This window comes from Mus pahari, chromosome 14, assembly GCF_900095145.1.
Source record: "Mus pahari chromosome 14, PAHARI_EIJ_v1.1, whole genome shotgun sequence".
NCBI classification, from domain to species: Eukaryota; Metazoa; Chordata; class Mammalia; order Rodentia; family Muridae; genus Mus; species Mus pahari.
The window spans coordinates 43842090-43861616 of NC_034603.1; the positions used below are offsets into that span (position 1 = coordinate 43842090).

General features: G+C 44.2%; 1 protein-coding gene across 2 annotated transcripts in view; it reads right to left on the reverse strand.

Annotated features, from left to right (window-relative positions):
• The window catches only part of Vps53 (VPS53 subunit of GARP complex), a 130094-nt gene that overhangs the window by 48588 nt on the left and 61979 nt on the right, over positions 1 to 19527 (reverse strand). For both annotated transcript variants that reach the window (XM_029545786.1, XM_021212135.2), the window contains exons 11-12: positions 16855 to 16996; positions 3993 to 4094 (exon numbers count right to left, since the gene is read on the reverse strand). In XM_029545786.1, coding sequence (XP_029401646.1) covers positions 3993 to 4094; positions 16855 to 16996 — 244 coding nt within the window. The remainder of the gene's footprint in view (positions 1 to 3992; positions 4095 to 16854; positions 16997 to 19527) is intronic.

The window sequence follows — 19527 nt, forward strand, 5'->3', positions numbered from 1 at the left end:
GAGAGAGAGAGAGAGAGAGAGAGAGAGAGAGAGAGAGAGAGAGAGAGAGAGAGACTGAGATTGCCTGATTAAAAGGCTTAGGTTACACTGGGATCCTGAGCATGCAATGTAGTTACCAGCTGGTTAATAAAGGCTTCTCTAGCTGATCCCAACAACACATGGGTCTTTACATGGGTCCTGGGGGTTGAGCTCAACTAGTCAGGCTTGTGCAGAAGCACCTTTTCCTGCTTCAGCCTTCCAAGAAGGGGCACAAGTTTATGCTGCTTTGCCTGGCAAAATATAGTTTAATTAACAAGTAGTTCCAAAGATTAGATCTTGTATATGAAGACATTTTAGGAATATCTTAATCTGTGGTTTTGCTTATAGTTTCCTAACTGTGTACAAAACAACATATAGTTTTAAACACATGTCTAACAAGTCTAAAGGCTCTTTGATGAGTATAAAATACAGATCTGTACTTGGGAGAACATGGCTTTATGATGCTCTAACAAAGTTCATGTTCATGGGTCGTTGCATGGTGAGGCGCCACAGAATATACAGAAGCTGCGTTAGCAGACAGGTAGGTGCCCCAAGTCCACCTTAGGTGACTGATCTATCTCTGCCTTGTCTGTCATTAGTCCTGTCACCACAGTGCCTAATTCCTGTTGATGTATTTTATGAACTGAAGCATGGCAGGGATAACAAGAGGCGCTGGCTGCCCAGGTTTCTTTCTCTTACCACTTCTCCACAGGGCTGCCCCGGCTCATGTTTAGTGAGTAGGTGCTGGAATTTCAGCTCACACTGGCAACTCCCTTTGCACCAGGCAGCTCCCCAAAGAGCTGATCCTCAGCTTAAAGAATACACTAAGTCATTTAGCAGTAGCACTCAGGCTGGACTGCTGAGTGTGTGAATTCTGTCCAAGCGCTGCAGATGTTTAAGCTATTTCCTCCCAGAGTTTGATGGAATAATAAAAGGTTACTGTTGTCACAGTAAGGAGGTCTGCAGCTGGTCCCATTTCCTTTTATTACTATCCAATGTAAACAGATTAAATCTAACTGCTTGGATAACCAGAAGGGTACATTTGTAAACCAGAAATTCCTGATTTCTTCTCTCTCCTGTGCCCTCAGTCTCTTAAAATGTTCTTTTATTACTGGGAATATCTTGGCAACTAGGCACTCAGGTCTTCTCATGAAGTAGACACTACTTTTTCAAGTTCACACTCCTTTCTCAGCAGCTAGGGAGCAAGAGCTGATCCTGATCCTGGGAGCCAACTGCCTACTGGCTGGAGCCAGGAGATGGCTCAAGTAGCCCAGGACAGCAGAAGGGGCTCCCTGCTAATGCTGTGGAGTCTCTTCCCTTTACCCCAAGAGCTCCTGTTACTCCGGTACATAAAACGCCAGAAGCCAACTGGCTGCTGGGAAGGCGATCTGAGACTCATCTAGCAAGCCAGAGGTGTGAGTAACATATGGGGGGCATTAGTCACTATGTGAGTGTTACTACTAATAAAGAACAGCCTTAAATGATGGGGACATCACGTAGATCAAGATTTGTTATTAGTTTTTGTTTGTTTGTTTAAACAAATGTAAAACTTTAGGTGTAAAACAAGCTTGGCCTGGAGGTCCACACACAAAGTGACTGAGAATGGAGCTGCTTTGGCTGCAGGGACCTTGGTCTCTTTCTCTCCCAACTCCCCAAGGGCCATCAAAGAATACAGCATGAAGGTCACAATATGACAGCATGGAGGCTGAGAGAGCCTGAACCTATCTAAGGCCAGTACCTGTGAACAGCTGTGAGCAAGCAGACAGGTCCCGAATTCTTTTTTTTTTTTTAATTAATTAATTTATTAATTTATTTATTTTTTATGTCGTGTGCATTGGTGTTTTGCCTGCGTGTATGTCTGAGTGTAAGGGTGTCAAATCTTGGAGTTACAGATGGTTGTGAGCCACCATGTGGTTGCTGGGATTTGAACTCAGGACCTCTGGAAGAGCAGTCAGTGCTCTTAAACACTGAGCCATCGTTCCAGCCCCGGCCCCGAATTCTTTTTTTTTTTTTTTTTTTTAATGGGATCTTTCCTGGAAACCTTAGTGCTCAGCTCCACCACAGTCTTTTATTTATTTATTTATTTAATGTAAGTACACTGTAGCTGTCTTCAGACACTCCAGAAGAGGGAGTCAGATTTCGTTATGGATGGTTGCAAGCCACCATGTGGTTGCTGGGATTTGAACTCAGGACCTTTGGAAGAGCAGTCAGCACTCTTAACCACTGAACCATCTCACCAGCCCCCCGGCCCCGAATTCTTATCACTGCAGAGTTCTGCTTTCCCCTGCCTGCTCATCCAGGATCAGTCATCACTGTCCTTAGAACCTGCGGGTCTTGGTTTTACAACAGTCACTTCAAGCTTTCATGAAGAGGAAAAAGATTCAAGACAAAACCAAAGTCATATTTTATCCAGCAAAAGGGTGCAAAGGTAATGAAGGGACTCTGCTGACTCAGTGTAATGGCACCCAGAGGTAACCAGCTAACACACAGCACTGAGTGCTCAAACTACATGGCTCTAACTAATCAAGACAAAGGCAGCTTATAGCTTGGGGAGGCAGGAAGGCCCCATACAAAACATGACTGCACAAGGTACGTTTCTACTAAGCAGGTGGCCCAGTGGAATTTACCAAAAAATATTGAAGCCCCTTCGATCTGAGTCCTTGCTCCCACTCTGAGAACTGCACTGGGGTCAGAACCAATATCCCCTTGTCTGTGCTACCTAATAATACCACAGCTTTCAACCAGCTATAGCTAGCCCCACTTTTCTGGGACAGACTCATAGCAACCCTTAGTTCTTCCCGATTACTTTTGCCCATCAACTTCACTTCTATGTCCTTTACTTTTAAATAAGACATGAAGTGTGTATGGGGGCAGTGTGTGCTAGGAAAGGAATTCAAGTTTCCATCTGCTAGACCTGCCTGCTAGTCCTGCCCCTCCACTTCCAAACTCAGCCCTATGTGAGCGAGCTGGTGAGCCTCTCTGTGTGATCGAGCTGGTGAGCCTCCCTGAGTGAGCGAGCTGGTGAGCCTCTCTGAGCTGTACTTTCATCACTGTAAACCAGAGGGAGGCACAGTGAAAGTGAAATGAAAGAAAGCGTGGAAAGATTTTGAAATTATAAAGTGCCTTAAATGTGAGGTATCTGTGTTATTACAATTACTTAATCAATGGAACAGACACATTTAATGGCTTCTAGGAATTCTGCTGTCTGACTCCTGTCAGAATTCACCCAACCTTGCCACTTGGAATGCAGAGCTAGCTGCACAGTGTGTGGCTGTATTTCCTCAAGCTGGCCTCCCAGCCTCCTGGAGAGAAACAATGCCACCAAATAACCCTCTAGCAGCCAAATGTAGAGAATGAAAGAGAAGGAGCTCTAATCCAGAAAGGAAATGGCTGACTTACTGCTCTAACATCTCTTGTCATAAAATAGCAATGAAACAAAAACACCATTCTGTAGGAAGAAGGGACAGGAAATTTTGAGCTGGACAGAAAGTGCTGAAGGAAATTAAAAGTGCTGGTGTGCTCCGAAAAAAAAACTCCAAAGGTACTGCTGCTCACCCTGATGTTTCCAAGGCCTAGCCACTGGCTTCCAATTGGCTAGCTGTGTGGAGGGCTCTCCCAGCCCGGATGGCATGGCTAACCTCAGAGTATCTTGCATCATCACAGCACCAGATGAGAGGAAGGGAGCTGCCTGACTGCCCCAGAAGATGCTGAACAAGGCAGAACTATAACTGGGCAGCTCTGTGCACAGGCTGAGGCAAGCATGTGGCACTACATGCTGAGTGGAGGCTCTTCTGCAACATATCAGGGTAAGAAAATTGTTCTTTATCATCTGATTGTATCCTTATACAAGGACTTCTGTAAAACCCACCTTGTCACGATCTCTGAGTGTGGTCCTGGCCAGATCATACATGAAGTGAGCCAGTCCACTTTCAGGAAAGAGCATGAGTTACACCCTACAATACAAGTAGACTTACTTGCTCTAACTCTCCTTTCTCCAGAGCCAGCTCCTCCATCTCTGGTGTTGTCTCATCTTCCAGGAAGGGATTGGTAGATGGTGGTGGGGACTCCAGCTTTTTCTATTAAGACATGAGAAAGGTGTTATTTCTGTACATAAGCAACTCTGTGTGGGGCAACTCACTTTATCCAAGTTTTTCTAACATCTGGATCATTGGATTTGTCCTCATAATAAGGATGGAGGCACAGGGACCACATCCTCACCCACATTGTCCTTTTCCACTTTCTAGAGCCTGCGCTGTCTACCCTACTCTGATTCTATTTTATTTTATTTTATTTTATTTTATTTTTATTTTTAAAAGGCAGGGTCTCTCTACATAGCCCTGGCTGTCTTAGAACTCACCATGTGGACCGGGTACCTTTATTCCAATTCTGATCCGGCTAAAACTCTCACTCATCCTTTAGTCTTCATTTGAGAGGTTCCTTGTTCTGGGAAGCCTTCCTCATCTGCCGAGTATGGGTTACATGCTTTTGCCTCGTGAGTATTCCTCAAGGGTGTTTATAAAGCCGGGTATAGTTGCCTGTGCCTGTAACCCTTATGTTACAGGGTAGAGACTGGCAGATCAGATGCTTGCTGGCTAGTCCAGCTGAGAAACAGTGAGTGAGCCTATCGCAAGGGGTGAGGCTTAGAAAGAGATCCGACATCTTTCTCTGGCCTCCACATGTACACACACACCTGCACACACACACCTGCACACACACACCTGCACACTCACACCTGCACACTCACACCTGCACACTCACACCTGCACACTCACACCGCACACTCACACCTGCACACTCACACCTGCACACTCACACCCGCACACTCACACCTGCACACACACACCTGCACACTCACACCTGCACACTCACACACATGCACATTCCAACACACACGCAATCAGAAACATCTTTTATGCTTAAGTGCTAGGAGTTTCAGCAAACCCAAATGATAAGCAAAAGGGCTGATTGATGCTGGGGTGAGGTGATGTGACAAGGGATGGATCCTGGAGACAAGAGGCTAGGTCAAAAAGGAGTTTCCAAATGTATTTGTGATATTTTAGCATCACCAGTAATATAAACTGGTATAATTCCTAAAACCAGGAGAAGGCCACAGTTAGATGCTAGTATACATGGCTGCCACGTGCCAGGCTATCATCCAAAGGCATTATAAGCAAAAACCAAATGTAAACTGTTGTAGTAAATGTTTAATCTCAAATGGGGGCTTCTACCCCACCTCTGATCATTCAGTTCCCAGATAAAAGGCACACAACTTTTTTTTCCCATTTTTTTTATTAGATATTTCCTTTATTTACATTTCAAATGCTAACCCAAAAGTTTCTTATACCCTCCCCCGGCCCTGCTCCCCTACCCACTCACTCCCACTCCTTGGCCCTGGTGTTCCCCTGTATGGGGCATATAAAGTTTGCAAGACCAAGGGGCCTCTCTTCCCAATGATGGCTGACTAGGCCATCTTCTGCTACATATGCAGCTAGAGACACAGCTCTGGGGGGTACTGGTTAGTTCATATTGTTGTTCTACCTGTAGGGTTGCAGACCCCTTTAGCTCCTTGGGTAATTTCTCTAGCTCCTCCATTGGAGGCCCTGTGTTCCATCCAATAGATGACTGTGAGCATCCACTTCTGTGTTTGCCAGGCACTGGCATAGCCTCACACGAGACAGCTATATCAGGGTCCTTTCAGCAAAATCTTGCTGGCATATGCAATACTGTCTGGGTTTGGTGGCTGATTATGGGATGGATCCCCGGGTAGGGTAGTCTCTGGATGGTCTGTCCTTTCATCTTAGTTCCAAACTTTGTCTCTGTAACTCCTTCCATAGGTATTTTGTTCCCTATTCTAAGGAAGAATGAAGTATCCACACATTAGTCTTCCTTCTTGATTCTCTTGTGTTTTACAAATTGTATCTTGGGTATTCTAAGTTTCTGGGCTAATATCCACTTATCAGTGAGTACATATCAAGTGAGTTCTTTTGTGATTGGGTTACCTCACTCAGGATGATATCCTTCAGATACATCCATTTGCCCAAGAATTTCATAAATTCATTGTTTTTAATAGCTGAGTAGTGCTCCATTGTGTAAATGTACCACAGTTTCTGAGGAACCGCCAGACTGACTATCAGAGTAGTTGGACAAGCTTGCAATCCCACCAGCAATGGAGGAGTGTTCCTCTTTCTCCACATCCTTGCCAGCATCTGCTGTCAGCTGAATTTTTGATCTTAGCCATTCTGACTGGTGTGAGGTGGAATCTCAGGGTTGTTTTGAGTTGCATTTCCCTGATGATGAAGGTTGTTGAACATTTTTTCAGGTGCTTCTCAGCCCTTCGGTAGTCCTCAGTTGAGAATTCTTTGTTTAGCTCTGTACCACATTTTTAAATGGGGTTATTTGATTTTTTTTGGAGTCCAGCTTCTTGAGATCTTTGTGTATATTGGATATTAGTCCCCTATCAGATTTAGGATTGGTAAAAATCCTTTCTCAATCTGTTGGTGGCCTTTTTTTCTTATTGACAGTGTCTTTAAAGGCATAACTTTTATATTTATAATAAACTTTAATCAGTACTACAACTGGGTATCTACCCTCTAAGCTATTAGTTTTTACCTCACCATCAATAACCTCAAGTTATGACTTGCCATGTTCCACGTGGGCAGTTTATACTCGGCTTGGCCAGCCTATATAGCCAGTTCTTACAATCCCTAACCTCACAGTGTCTCTCCTCTCTCCATCTTCTTCTCTCCCAAACCAAAACCCCCTAAGGTATCTGCTATGAGCTTTAAAGTAATTCTGTTTATACACATTAAACTACTAAATTAGTGTCTGAAACACTTGGGTGCTATTTTATAGTCAGAAAATGGCTTCTATATATGAAGAAAGCCTTGTGATGACTATATCAGCTCAAGGTAATCATTATTAAAACAATGGCTTTTGCAGAAATCTGGCAAGAAACAGTGCATTCAAACAATCAGGCAAACATTTAAGATCTGCATCCTCTGCATGCTAGCTTCTTGATCTGCTGTAAATCATTTGTGTGTGTGTGTGTGTGTGTGTGTGTGAGAGAGAGAGAGACAGAGAGAGAGAGGGGTTTGTTTGTTTGTTTGTTTGTTTTTAAAGAAACCTATGCTCTTAAGCTTTGTCTTTTTAGGAGTTGCTAGTATTTGGCCAGGTACAGAGACACATGCCTGTAATTACAACTCTCTAGAGCACAGTCCTCAACCTGTAGGTTTGTTCTAGTCAGAATCCAGTCTGTGCTATCCAGTGAGTTCCAGGACAGTCTGGAACTCGATAAGAATCTGTCTAAAAACAACAAACAAGCAAGCAAACAACATTGCTGACATTTTAAGAGGGGGTGGGAATACTCATATTTTAAGGGAAGGGGATAGTGAAAAAGAGAATTTACCAGACCTACACTTTAACAATTAAATTAGGCTAGGCATGCTGATGGGTACCTGAAGTCCCAGTTTTGGTTTTTGTTTGTTTGTTTGTTTGTTTGTTTGTTTTGGGTTTTTTGTTTGTTTGCTTTGAAAAGTAAGGTAGGAGAATCTCTTAAGCCAAGGAGTTTGAAACCAGACAGGGCAATACAAAACATCATTTCAATAAAACAAGACAAGACAAAACGAAACATAACTCCCTAGCTAGAGAAATAGCTCAGTGGTAGAGTTCTTGCCTAGACACAGCTACACAGTGAATTCAAAGCAAGCTTGGGCTACCCAAGAGTGTCCATCAAAAAATGAAACACATAATACAAGTGAACAATTAAACTAGTTAGGGGCCTTAAATTCACTGAATGGGGGATCACACTCCTGAATAGAGTTGCTATGACTCTGAGTTTCCTGGTGACTTGTGGATGTGAAAAGCAGGCCCCTTTGCTAAAATTAAAGCCCTGCTCTAAACCATTCCATGAAAGAAATGGGATCTGAACTTTTATAGTAAATGTTTTTTATCTACTGCTAAGTCCATTAAAGTTGGGAATAACAGCTTGACCTTTATATAGCTGAACTTTATTTTTAAAGCATAATGTATAATTTATTGGATAAATGAAGAAACAAACAAATAAAACCAGAATCAAGGAAACAGAGAGTGTTCCTGGAGTCTATATTCCACTGAGGAACATATCAAATGAAAGGATAAAAGAAAAAGGAGAGACAACATGAAAGGCAGCACTGGACACACAGAGCATCGTGAAGTTCCCTTCTTCCGTCTGCACACTGATGAAGTCATGGAGGGAACCGTGGATGAGAAACCCCTAGCACATTCTTAGGGCATACACATTCCTTCATCCACTCACAAATTGATGTACTGGGTACCCGGGAAAGCATGGAGTAGACAGACCTGCCCTACCCTCAGTCTGCTGAGATTGAGGCTTTAATCCACCACAGAAACATGTCATAAGGGATCTGAAGAAAAGTAATTGCTATGAAGACCGCGGTAGAGGGGCAGAACCTCTGAAGACAGGACAGAGAGCTGCTCCTGAGCTTCACCAGGGTGAGAAGTGTGGAGTGAGTGCTTTCTAGGCTTGGGCAACAGCATTCGCTTACCATGCAATGGACATTAATTAAGTGTCTGCCCCATCCAGACTCCCTGCGCTGCACAGGCAAAGCAGAAGGAATAGACAAGGAAGAGAGGCCCTGTGAGAGGGGACTGAGGACCCAGCTGGCTGGGGCAGGGAAGAGCAGGAAATGTAAGTAAGGGGAGGCACTAACAGCATGAGTCTTGGGGAGTCTGCAGGAAGGATGGCAGAGGTGTGAGGTACAAGGCAGAGGGCCCAGTCTAGTGACTTTTGTAGGCATGGTAAGATTCTCTTCTCATCACAAGAAAGTGGCACCACGGGCTTTTACAAATAACAGATACTAGTTTGGAATAAAAAACAAAACAAAGTTAGGTCTCACTATGTTGCCCAGGCTAGCTTTGAACTCCTGTGCTCAAGTAATCTCCTTTAGCCTCTCAGATATCTAAGATTAATAGTTCTTTGTCTAATATAACTTCTTAAAATGTCTGACAGCAAGATGTCTCAACAGGAGAAGGCACTTGCCATAAACACCAATGACCCAAGTTTAATCCCCAGGACCCACACAGGGGAAGGAGAGAACTGACTCCTCCAAGCTGTCCTGACCTCCTCACGTGTGGAGCGAGCAAGCAAGCAAGCAAGCACGCACGCATGCATGCACACACAAAGTGAATGAATGGATGAATTTAATTTTAAAAAACGTAAATAAAATCCTTCCACTGCTTTTGGGAGAAGACTACACCAGGAGCAGGAGAAGGCATGGGCTGCTGTAGTGCTGCAGAGAGAATGGAGGAGGATGGGACTGAGCTGGAGGCATGGGTTCTGGAGGGAGTTTGGACGGAGGTGGGGGGGGGGAACAAGGGGACCAGGAAAGGCTGGAGCTGCTGGGAGACTGACGGGGACACTCACTCAGATGACATTGGGGATTGGGGGGTTTAGGGGGAGGGCACTGGCTCTGGACCTGACATATCTGGTTCAAGTCCAGGCTCTACTACTGGATCTGCCTAGCTTTTCAAGCCTCAGCTCTGTTCTCAAATGGAAAACAAGCAGCCGGACACGTGATCTGGCACAGGGGGAGAGGCTAATGAGCAGTCGCTTCCACTAATATAATAGGGATGATGACTTGTGCAAGGCCTTAGGCTTTGTCTCTTCCTTCTGAGACTGTGTCTTAGTAGGTAGCCAGGTTAGCCTTGAACTTGTCACCTTCCTGCCTCTGTAATCACAAGTGTGCATTAGTGTGCACTTAGTGAAGCAGTACACTGAAAAGAAAGAAGTAAGGACACAAGCCCGAATGTCTTATGGAACCATTTCTTTTGGGCACCAGACAGACAGCCTGTGGCACTGACCGTCTCTCTGGGATCTCTCTAGGAAACAGAAGCAGAGGTGCTCAGTTTACAGGTGTGAATGGCACACCATGTGCTTCCTCCTTCCTAGCCCCACTACTGTGTACCACCACCCCGCTGAAAAATGCTCTCGTACCAAGCCCAAGACATGGTTCAGATGGTCACGCCACTGCTCAGATTACTGAGGCATGGGGAAAACAAGTCTTTGCCAACAGCAACCACTGGCACAGTGCAGCCCTCTGGGGGACAGCCCTGCTGTCAGCCATCCTGGTCACACTTCTCCTTCCTACTCTGCAGCTGTTGTAGACCAGGGAGAATTGCCTCTTTGGATTTGGATTTTAAGCAACTTGAATGACACATTCTATAAACTCTGTGCTGCTAGATGAAATGAAGATTTGCCAAGACGGGAAGAGATTTCCAATTTTAAGAGTATCTGCTCTTTTGGCAATGATGACAGTGGATCTCAAGTCCAAGAGGGAAGATAAAGTTTTTCATATAGCAACTTAATTCTCACTGATTGGCTCACATGGGATTCCTAGCACCTTCCAAACAGAAGGGGCCACACACAGGCCAGCCAAGCTGTCTCATTTACTGTGAGAAGAGTCTGGCTTCAGTCAGGTGTGTTTCCACATCTGGGCCTGCACACACAAGTCCTCTTTGGAGGCCCTGGCTGGACATGTTACATTATCAAAGAAGGAGCGCTGAAATTTAAGGCCATTTCCCCACTTTCCCTGAAGGAGAAAGCTTTCAGATGAAAGCCCCGTACTCTCATTTTGTACACACTGCACTCACTCGGTTCCTGACTTGTACTTTCCTAGGCAGCCTGCGGCGTTAGCTGACAATCATGAGCCCGCGTGGGGTGGGGGCTGAGCACACCTGGTGTTTACTACCTTCCTACTCTTGCTGCCACACACTCATACCTCACATTGGATGCTATTACGGGTTTCTTTCCCCTACTAACCCATAAGCATCTGTCCGATTCAACTTCTCTTTCTCTGAGCCTCAGTACAGAGCCCACTTGAAGAGGATTTTCTTGTTTGACTAGTACTTACTCACAAATGTTTCTACATAAAGGTTTTTTTCTTTCTTTACAGAAAATATAAAATGTGCATACTGTGTGCGCGTTTATAAGGGAGTCTCAAAAATAGACTAGAAAGCTCCAACTAAGGAGAAAAAGAACTTACTTTAAAAATATTTTGTTCTCTATCAATGTTTAACAGCAAGATATAAAGTTACACACATGTAATTAATCCCAGTACTTGGGAGACAGCGACAGGAAGATCAGGTGTTCAAGGTCAGCCTCTGCTACATAGTGAGTTTGAAAAAGATTTTATATATGCACAGAAGAGAAACCAACATATCATAAGTCTGAGGCAGAGTTGGGAAAGCCTAGGTATTAACCATGGTCTTCTCCAAAATGGCTAACCCAGCAGACTCTCTTTAGACATGACCTGCAGTCAGTTACACAATATATAAAAGCAACCAAAGTCCTCAATTCTGATGGGAAAAATGGATCCCTTCCTCTCTGCTTCTTCACGCATGCCTATTATTTCCAAATTTTATATCTTGACTAAGTATTAGCTTCTCCTCAGACATAGGCACAGCCTAACTATTCTTTAGGATACTCTCTTAGTTAGGAATTTACTGTTGTGAACAGACGTCACGACCAAGGCAACTCTTATAAGGACATTTAATTGGGGCTGGCTTACAGGTTCCGAGGTTCAGTCCATTATCATCAAGGTGGGAGCATGGCAGTCTACAGGCAGGCATGGTGCAGAAAGAGCTGAGAGTTCTACATCTTCATCTGAAAGCCACTAGGAGAAGACTGGCTTCCAGGGGGCTAGGATGAGGGTCTTAAAGCCACACACCCACAGTGACACACCTACTCCAACAAGGACACACCTCCCTGGGCCAAGCATATACAAACTGTCACAGGTGCTATTCAAATGTTAGAATATATTCCTTTAGCATCAAGAAATCATTTTTTAGGGGCTAGAGCAGCAGAGATCACCTAAGAGCACCATCAGAAAACACAGGTATTTACATTACTATTCATAACAGTACAGAATTTCAGTTATGAAGTCGCAACAAAAACAATGTTACGGTCAGGAGTTCTACCACATGAGGAACTGTACTGAGGGTCCCAGCGTTAGGAGGTTAGGAGGCTGGAGTGGTGATGACCCAGTGGATAAGAGTTCTTGTTGCTCTCGTAGAGATTCCAGCCACACTCATGGTTCACACCCATCCTTAACCCAGTTCCTGGGGAATCTGATAATTTCTTCTGATCTTGGGTACCAGGCATGAGTGCATGTGTACATGTGTGTGCGAATGTGCGCACACACACACACACACACACACACACACACACAATCTTAAGAAAAAAACTTTAAAAAAAATCATTTATTTCCAGGACAGCCAGGGCTATTCAGAGAAACCCTGTCTCGAAAAACAAACAAACAAACAAACAAAAAAAATCACTTATAAATATTTTCAAAGTCTGATGAGAGGGCCTCAGGTATAACAAAGTTAGTTCCCTGCTCACAACAGATCCCTAGGAAACCCTATGCTGCCCTTCTCTCCCGATGGCCTCCCAGCATTCAAATGTTAGAATATATTCCTTTAGTTAAGTTGCCAGGAGGGTGAAATGCTTTGTGCAGACTTTTTAACTCTCTGCTCTTGTGTGCAAACGTCAAGGCTAACAAGCACAAGCTGGGTGTAGTGGTGCCTGCCTACAGAACCAGACCCAGGAGGAACATCCTAAGTTCTAGGCCTGCCTAGGCTGTAGGACCCTATATCCAAAACCTAAAACAGGACAAAACAGAAAAGTGTTTCTGTAACTTTATAATGTTATTTTTTAAGCTAAGCAACATTAAAATGACCTCTAAACTAAATGACAATTCTACTTTGAAGGACAACCTATGCACTAGCCAAAGGAAACGGACCCTAGCAGCATTATATAGGAGGATTCTTATTTTTTAAGAAGACAAAGAAAGAAAAGGAAAATTTAAATTCGGAGAAACAGTTAACCCCAATCTACTCTGCTTTCAGCAGAAGGCTGGATAGAATTTGCTCACCTTCAATCTAATCATCAAGTCACTAAAAATGCATGTGGATACAGTTAAGTCACATATAGACATTTGCTTTTAATTTCAAGGCATGTGAGCCTTAGACTTTCTTAAATCCCTCCTTCAGGGTCAGAAGTTGAGGCAAGAGGCAAACACACTGGCTGCTCACTCCTGCAGAAAGAGCTGAAGGAAAGGGTGGGGATAGAACTTGGGAGCCCTGGTACAGGCAGACAAAGAAAGACCATCCTTAAAGCTTTTCCAGTTAAAAATGTATCATGTATCCTTTACCATCAGAGTCACCAATGGCTTAAAGGGAGGGGCTGGGAAGTGTGTGTGTGTGTGTGTGTGTGTGTGTGTGTGTCTGTCTGTCTGTCTGTCTCCCTGGTCAAGGATTTATGATCTGAAACTCCCTTAGGAGCCAGACAGGAAAAGTAACTCCTGAATGATTATAAGGGAGAATGGCAAACTAGTTCTACCAAAAAAATGTCAAAGTCACGTGACCAGAAAGTCACGGTCTGGGGAAGAGGATTCCTAGCTATGGAGTACAGCAACTACCAGATGACAAGGTTCCAGACCAGGAGCCAGCCCGGTCTACAGAAACCAAGGTGAAGAAGTACTGTGCAACCACAAACAAGCATGCCAGCTCTGCCCCTCCAGACAGAAGTAGCTGTTGATCAGCCAAGTGCCACCCAGATAGTGCTACACACATGTTCTCTACAACAAAACACAACCAAAAAGGGCACTGTCTTCACACACAGGAGCAGAGCCCAGGCCAGCATCTCATGGTCTGCTTGGCTGACTTGCTCAGCAGCCTCAGCATCTCTACAAGGACCTTCCTAGTACTTTATTTTCTAGCTACAGCATATTCCTTCTAAGAAGTGATGGAGGGGTTGCAAAATGACATTCTTGCTCAAGTATCCACATGTAGTTTGGCCATATCCACTCCCTTTTCCCGTCTTGTCCTCCTGAGCCCCAACCCTAGCACTTTTGATCACTGGGGGATTCCTTGGATTAGTGAGAATATATATCAGTGTGTCCTGGACAGACCTGGGTTTGCAGGCATCCCTGGTCATCAGCTACAAGAGGGCTATCTGTTCCTTGATCCTACAGTGACCTAACAGTAAAACAGAAATCATGAGGAATGGGAGCCTGCAGATGTAGGGTATGGCTTAAAACATGCATGTGGCTGAATGATATGCCAGATCTGTTGTTGAGGTCTGTGTCTTGTTCACTTGTGCTCTACCCAGCCTGGGCAACCAGAAACCATGAGGGCTCAGGCATGACATCCAGGGTGGGCTTTGTGCTCAGAGCTGAAAATTCTCTGCCCTGTCAGGCTGAAAGCACGCTGTCTACACCTCTGCTGAGAAGCAGGGCTCAGGTAGGGCTGAAATGAGGGTCTCACAGATGCTGCCAGGCACAAGCTTCTCAACAGGACACATACCTGTGTGTGTGTGGGGGGGGGGGGGTGTTTTTATTTGTTTATTTGTTTGCAGTACTAAGAGGGATAGAACCTAGAGAGGGCCTTGTGCATGCAAGGCAAGCCTCTCTATGAGCTAGCCCTAGCCCTGACACACACACACACACACACACACACACACACACACACACACACACACTTCTTTCAGTGGTTTTCCTGCTAACTAGTCCCTTTTGTGACTTGCAGTCTCTTTAAGGACATGGTGGTTTGATCGAGATGTTCCCTAGAACCTGGGCATTTGAATACTTGTCCCTGGTTGGTAGCATTGTTTGAGTAGGCTTAGAGGTGTGGCCTAGCTGGATCAAGTGCAGGCTCTGAGGCTTCAAAAGTCATGTGCCACTCCCAGTGTGCTCTCTGCTGCTGCTTCCAGATGTGAGCTGCCTGCCACTATTCTAACTGCCATGCAGTACTGGTTTTGTGTGACAACCTGACATAAGCTAGCGCCATCACAGAGGAAGGAGCCTCAGTTGAAGAAATGCCTCCATGATATCCGGCTGCAAGGAATTTTCTCAGTTTGTGATCAATGGGACAGGGCCCAGCCCATTGTGAGCGGGGGCCCTCCCTGGGCTAGTAATCCTAGGTTCTACAAGAAAGCAAGCTGATCAAACCAGGGGAAACAATCTAGTAAGCAGCACCCCTCCATGGCCTCTGCATTAACTCCTGCCTCCAGGCTCGAGCCCTGCCTGAGTTTCTGTACTGACTTCTCCCACTGAAGGATAGTGATCTGGAAGTGTAAGCCAAACAAGCCCTTTCCTTCCCAACTTGCCCTTTGGTCATGGTGCTTCATCGCAGCCATAAAACCCTGATTAAGACACATACCTTCATGCTGCCCTGTTTCCCTGCTAGGATGGAAATGAACCCATCCTTCTCACAGGCCCAAAAAACCCTTGCTTCTAAAATTTGCCTGGGTCATGGTGTTTCATCACAGAAATAGAAAAGTAACTATGACAAGGATAATTTTATCCATTTGTGACCTAATTTTTTCTCCATTACTAAATTAAAATCAATTTTAAAAATGAGTTAGCATGCAGAGGACTGTCTATATATTTTATTTACCTATTTATTGTGAAGTTTTTGTGTTATTGTTTGTTTGCTTTTTGAGTCAGAGCTCATGTAGCCCATGGTAGCTTCAAACATAATTTGTAGTTGAGACTGACCTTGAACTTCTGATCCTCTTGCCTCTATCTTCCAAGTATTACAGGCCTGTGGCACCATCCAGTTTCTATGTATCTTATGTTAAGTGTGGAAGTTGTATTTTGTGATTCCTGTTGTCTTTTAGTAAAATCATAAATGAGTCTGAGCAGATAGGGACTTGAGATATTGCTTTAAAACAGAACTGTTATCATTTTTACATCACAAAGTGGGCTCCTAAGATGGTGATACAACTCCCAATACCCTACAATGGCTATCTGAGCTTAGCCAGGGAGATGGCCATGAGGAAACAGAAACCTAGCCCCCAGTGTTGCTCGGAGCCCTAAGACTCAGTGACCTTGTTCATCAGACAACTGCAATTTCCTCCTACCTCCACAAACAAGCCAGCCATCCTCAACATGTAAAAGGACACCTACTACCCATAAACTGGCCTGATTGCAGCAAGTGTAGACCCCTCCCGGTAGGGTTGGTCCAGGGACCCTGTGCTACCTAAGACAGGGGGAAAGAATCTCCCAAGAGGGAGGGATCTACCTGTAAGCCTTCAGGAACCCTAGGCCTAGGCCCCAGCTAGGCTGCTGCTCTCTGTTCTAAAGAAACAGCCTGAAGTCTGTCTCCCAGTAATTTTCTACTCATGGAGTGTTGCTATTCAGTGGTTTTGTTGTCCTGGCTTACCATGCCACCTCTCTTCAGCCCAGTACTGGACGACCTGCCTGCTATGCTGAACTAGGTCTTATGAGGACAAGGAAAGGAGCCTACCCAGGTGCCAGGACCTTAGGACTGGAAAGCTGGGAGCTAGAGAGCATTGCAGGGGTGAGAGATGCACGGGGAACTGTGCTCCAGTCTTAAGTCCATCTTTACTCCTCCATCGGGCAGCCAAAAGTCTGTTTTCACTATTATCTGTGATCTCTGGAAGTCAACTGAACACAGTAGGGGCTTCTACAGGGGTGAATCAAAGTACCCGAGTACAGGTAACTGCACATAACTCAGTGTGGGACATATGGCAGACATTTAAAAAACAAACAAACAAACAAACATGTCAAGCTTGGATTCCACATCAAGTTTTGTTAGGAGTTTTGCAATCATTAGTTTGGCTCATTTTCCTTGTCAAAAGAGAAAATTAAACTGGACACAGTGGCAGGTAGGCAGGGTCCTAGCTCCTCTGGTGCTGAGAGGGAAGGATCTGAGACCAGGAGCCAAAGGATGAGATGGCTTTACAGAGAAACCATAAAGGAAGCCTGGCCACCCAGCCTCTAGTGCCCAGACCCAGCTCCGTCAGGAAGGTCTTACCAGGGTTCCATCTGTCAGGGTGCAACCGGAGAAGCGTTTTGCAAGAAACCCCTCAAAGTTGGTTGTTCTCTGGATCGCAAAAAGAAGCAATTTCACCTCAATTTCCTTAGCTCTGGCTCGCATGATTTTGGAAAGTTCTGTCCTTCAAAGTAAAGAAAGAGACTACTGTCAAATAAACATCTTTCATTCAAGATATGGCAAAGTGGGCTGGAGAGATGTCTCAACGGTTAAAAGCACTTGCTGTTCTTGTAGAAGACCTGGTTCAGTTGCCAACACCTACATAGTGGCTCACAAGCATTCGTAGCTCCAGTTCCAGGAGAACTTCTTCTGCCTTCCACAGGCATCAGGCATGCACATGGGGAACATAATACGTGAAGGATATCATAAAATAAAAATAAATATATATGTATTTACGTATTAAATATATGTCAAAGAAAATTCATTCAGGAAAAATGTTTAGGATCATTTCAAACTCTGAGGTCTATTACCAACTCAATCTAAAGCCTAGGGAATAGAAATAGTCTTCCTTCCCACAGGGGGCACATCTAGGAACTTTCCTCAGATACTTGAACCCAAACCCTATACATGCTATGCTTTCTCCACACATATATCTATGGAGAGGTTTGACTTATAAATTAGGCATGGTAAGACAGCATACACAACAAAACAAAAATTATAACAATATATTGTAATAAAAACTGTTTTCAAACTCATGAATTGTTCCACCATCCATGGAGAGTGAATCTATACATACAGGGAGACTATACACATCATAATAACACATAAAGAATTATAGATGCTAATCTGATAATGTGGTTATTACTATGTTTATATCTTTTTAAATATTTATTTATTTTATATATGTGAGTACACTGTAGCTATCTTCAGACACATTGGATCTCATTACAGATGGTTGTGAGCCACCATGTAGATGCTGGGAATTGAACTCAGGACCTTGGGAAGAGCAGTCAGTGCTCTTAACCTCTGAGCTATCTCTCTAGCAGTGTCTATATCTCTATGTGGTTCTTCATTGTTGTTGTTGTTTTGAGACGGGGTCTCATTGTATATATCCACAGCTGCCCTAGAACTTGATATATAGACCAGGGCCTCAAACTCAGAGATCTGCTTGCCTTAGTCTCCTGAATGCTGGGGTTAAAGGCATGTAGCATAATACCTCACCTGTAACTTCAAATTTTCAGTTACTTGCTAATAACACAGAATATATCTCATATAATTTCAAAAGTTATAAATTACTGAATTAAAAAGCTCTTCATCTTCTGGAGAACTCAATACACAGCTCTTCATCCAGATCAAAGCCCCTAGAAATGCCCATCGGAGGCCCAGTGAAAGACAACATTATTGCCTGGCTGCTTCTGACTGTGTGTATTGTACCTAGGTGCCCTGTTGCAGAATGCAGGTTATTTGGTAAGAGCAACAGGTGAGTACTGAGTAAGCAATAAGCTGTCATCATCTTCCCACACAAACAACAGAGCCAAACAAAGAGCCTGTGCGTGTGTCTGTAGGATGTTCGCCAAAATCCCCGCACTACCCTAGCTGGGACAAAAGCAGACAGCAATGGCTGCAAGACTTGCTGTCTTTAGTAAACTCCCCAGCTAGCTCAGACCTCATTTCGCACAAGCCTGCCTGGCAGATGTGCTCAACTGAAGCTGAGAGAAACTCGTAAGTAATTTCTCAAGAAGTTCACTCTTTGCCAACAGGATTTGGAAGCTGACAACTACAACTCGCCCTGGATCACTATTTAACTTGTCATGCGTGTGGGCACAGATACACGTGCGGACAAAACATCCATACACATAAATAGAAATAAATGTATTTTAAAATACTGTGTCTCTGATCTATATCTGTAACAGCAAAGTCCCCCCAAAGTGAACTCAGTAAACCATGGAGTTTGGTGAGCGTGCTAAGGTAGGTTCAGGGACAATGTGCATGCCAGGAGAGGGAAGAGGGGCAGTGTTGGCAAGAAGGGGAAACCTCTGTAACAACACCTAATTATGATGTGAACTTAAAACTGACATAAACATTAAAAGTCCATTTTTTAAAAATAAAATCAATATTACATAAAAACCTTTTGTCTCACAGTGTATATAATTTGAAGGTACTTTCTATCGGTTTGTAAGGAAGATTTGGGATGGGATAGAGCCAAATGGTAGAGAACTTGCCAAGTATGCACAAGGCTTTGGGTTCAGTCCCCAGCATCATGGGGGGGGGGGATACAGAGGGGTTGAGAAAGAAAGGGATAGACACAGGATGGGGAGGAAGAGGAAAGGGTGAGAACAGAGACAGAACTGCCATGAATGATTCTAAGACAGCAGAGTCATTTTTAGACGCAGGTATTTTCCCTCCTGTAGTAACCTAAAGACAAATTTAATTACATGCTGTTAGAATAAAACAAAAAGCAATGAAAACCACTTACCACACCGTCTGGTATAGTTACAAATAAATAACAAAACAGTTTGACTCTGGCTTCATCTGTTCTAGATATAACTGAGTTTAACTTTGCTGGGGTGTTATTCTTCCATAAGGGACATTGTGGTCTAGACTATACTCACAGATACAACAGAGAGGATGAATGCGAGGTCTTTAAAATGCCTAGGATGAAACCTAGATACTAATGCNCATGCCAGCAAGATTCTGCTGAAGGGACCCTGATAT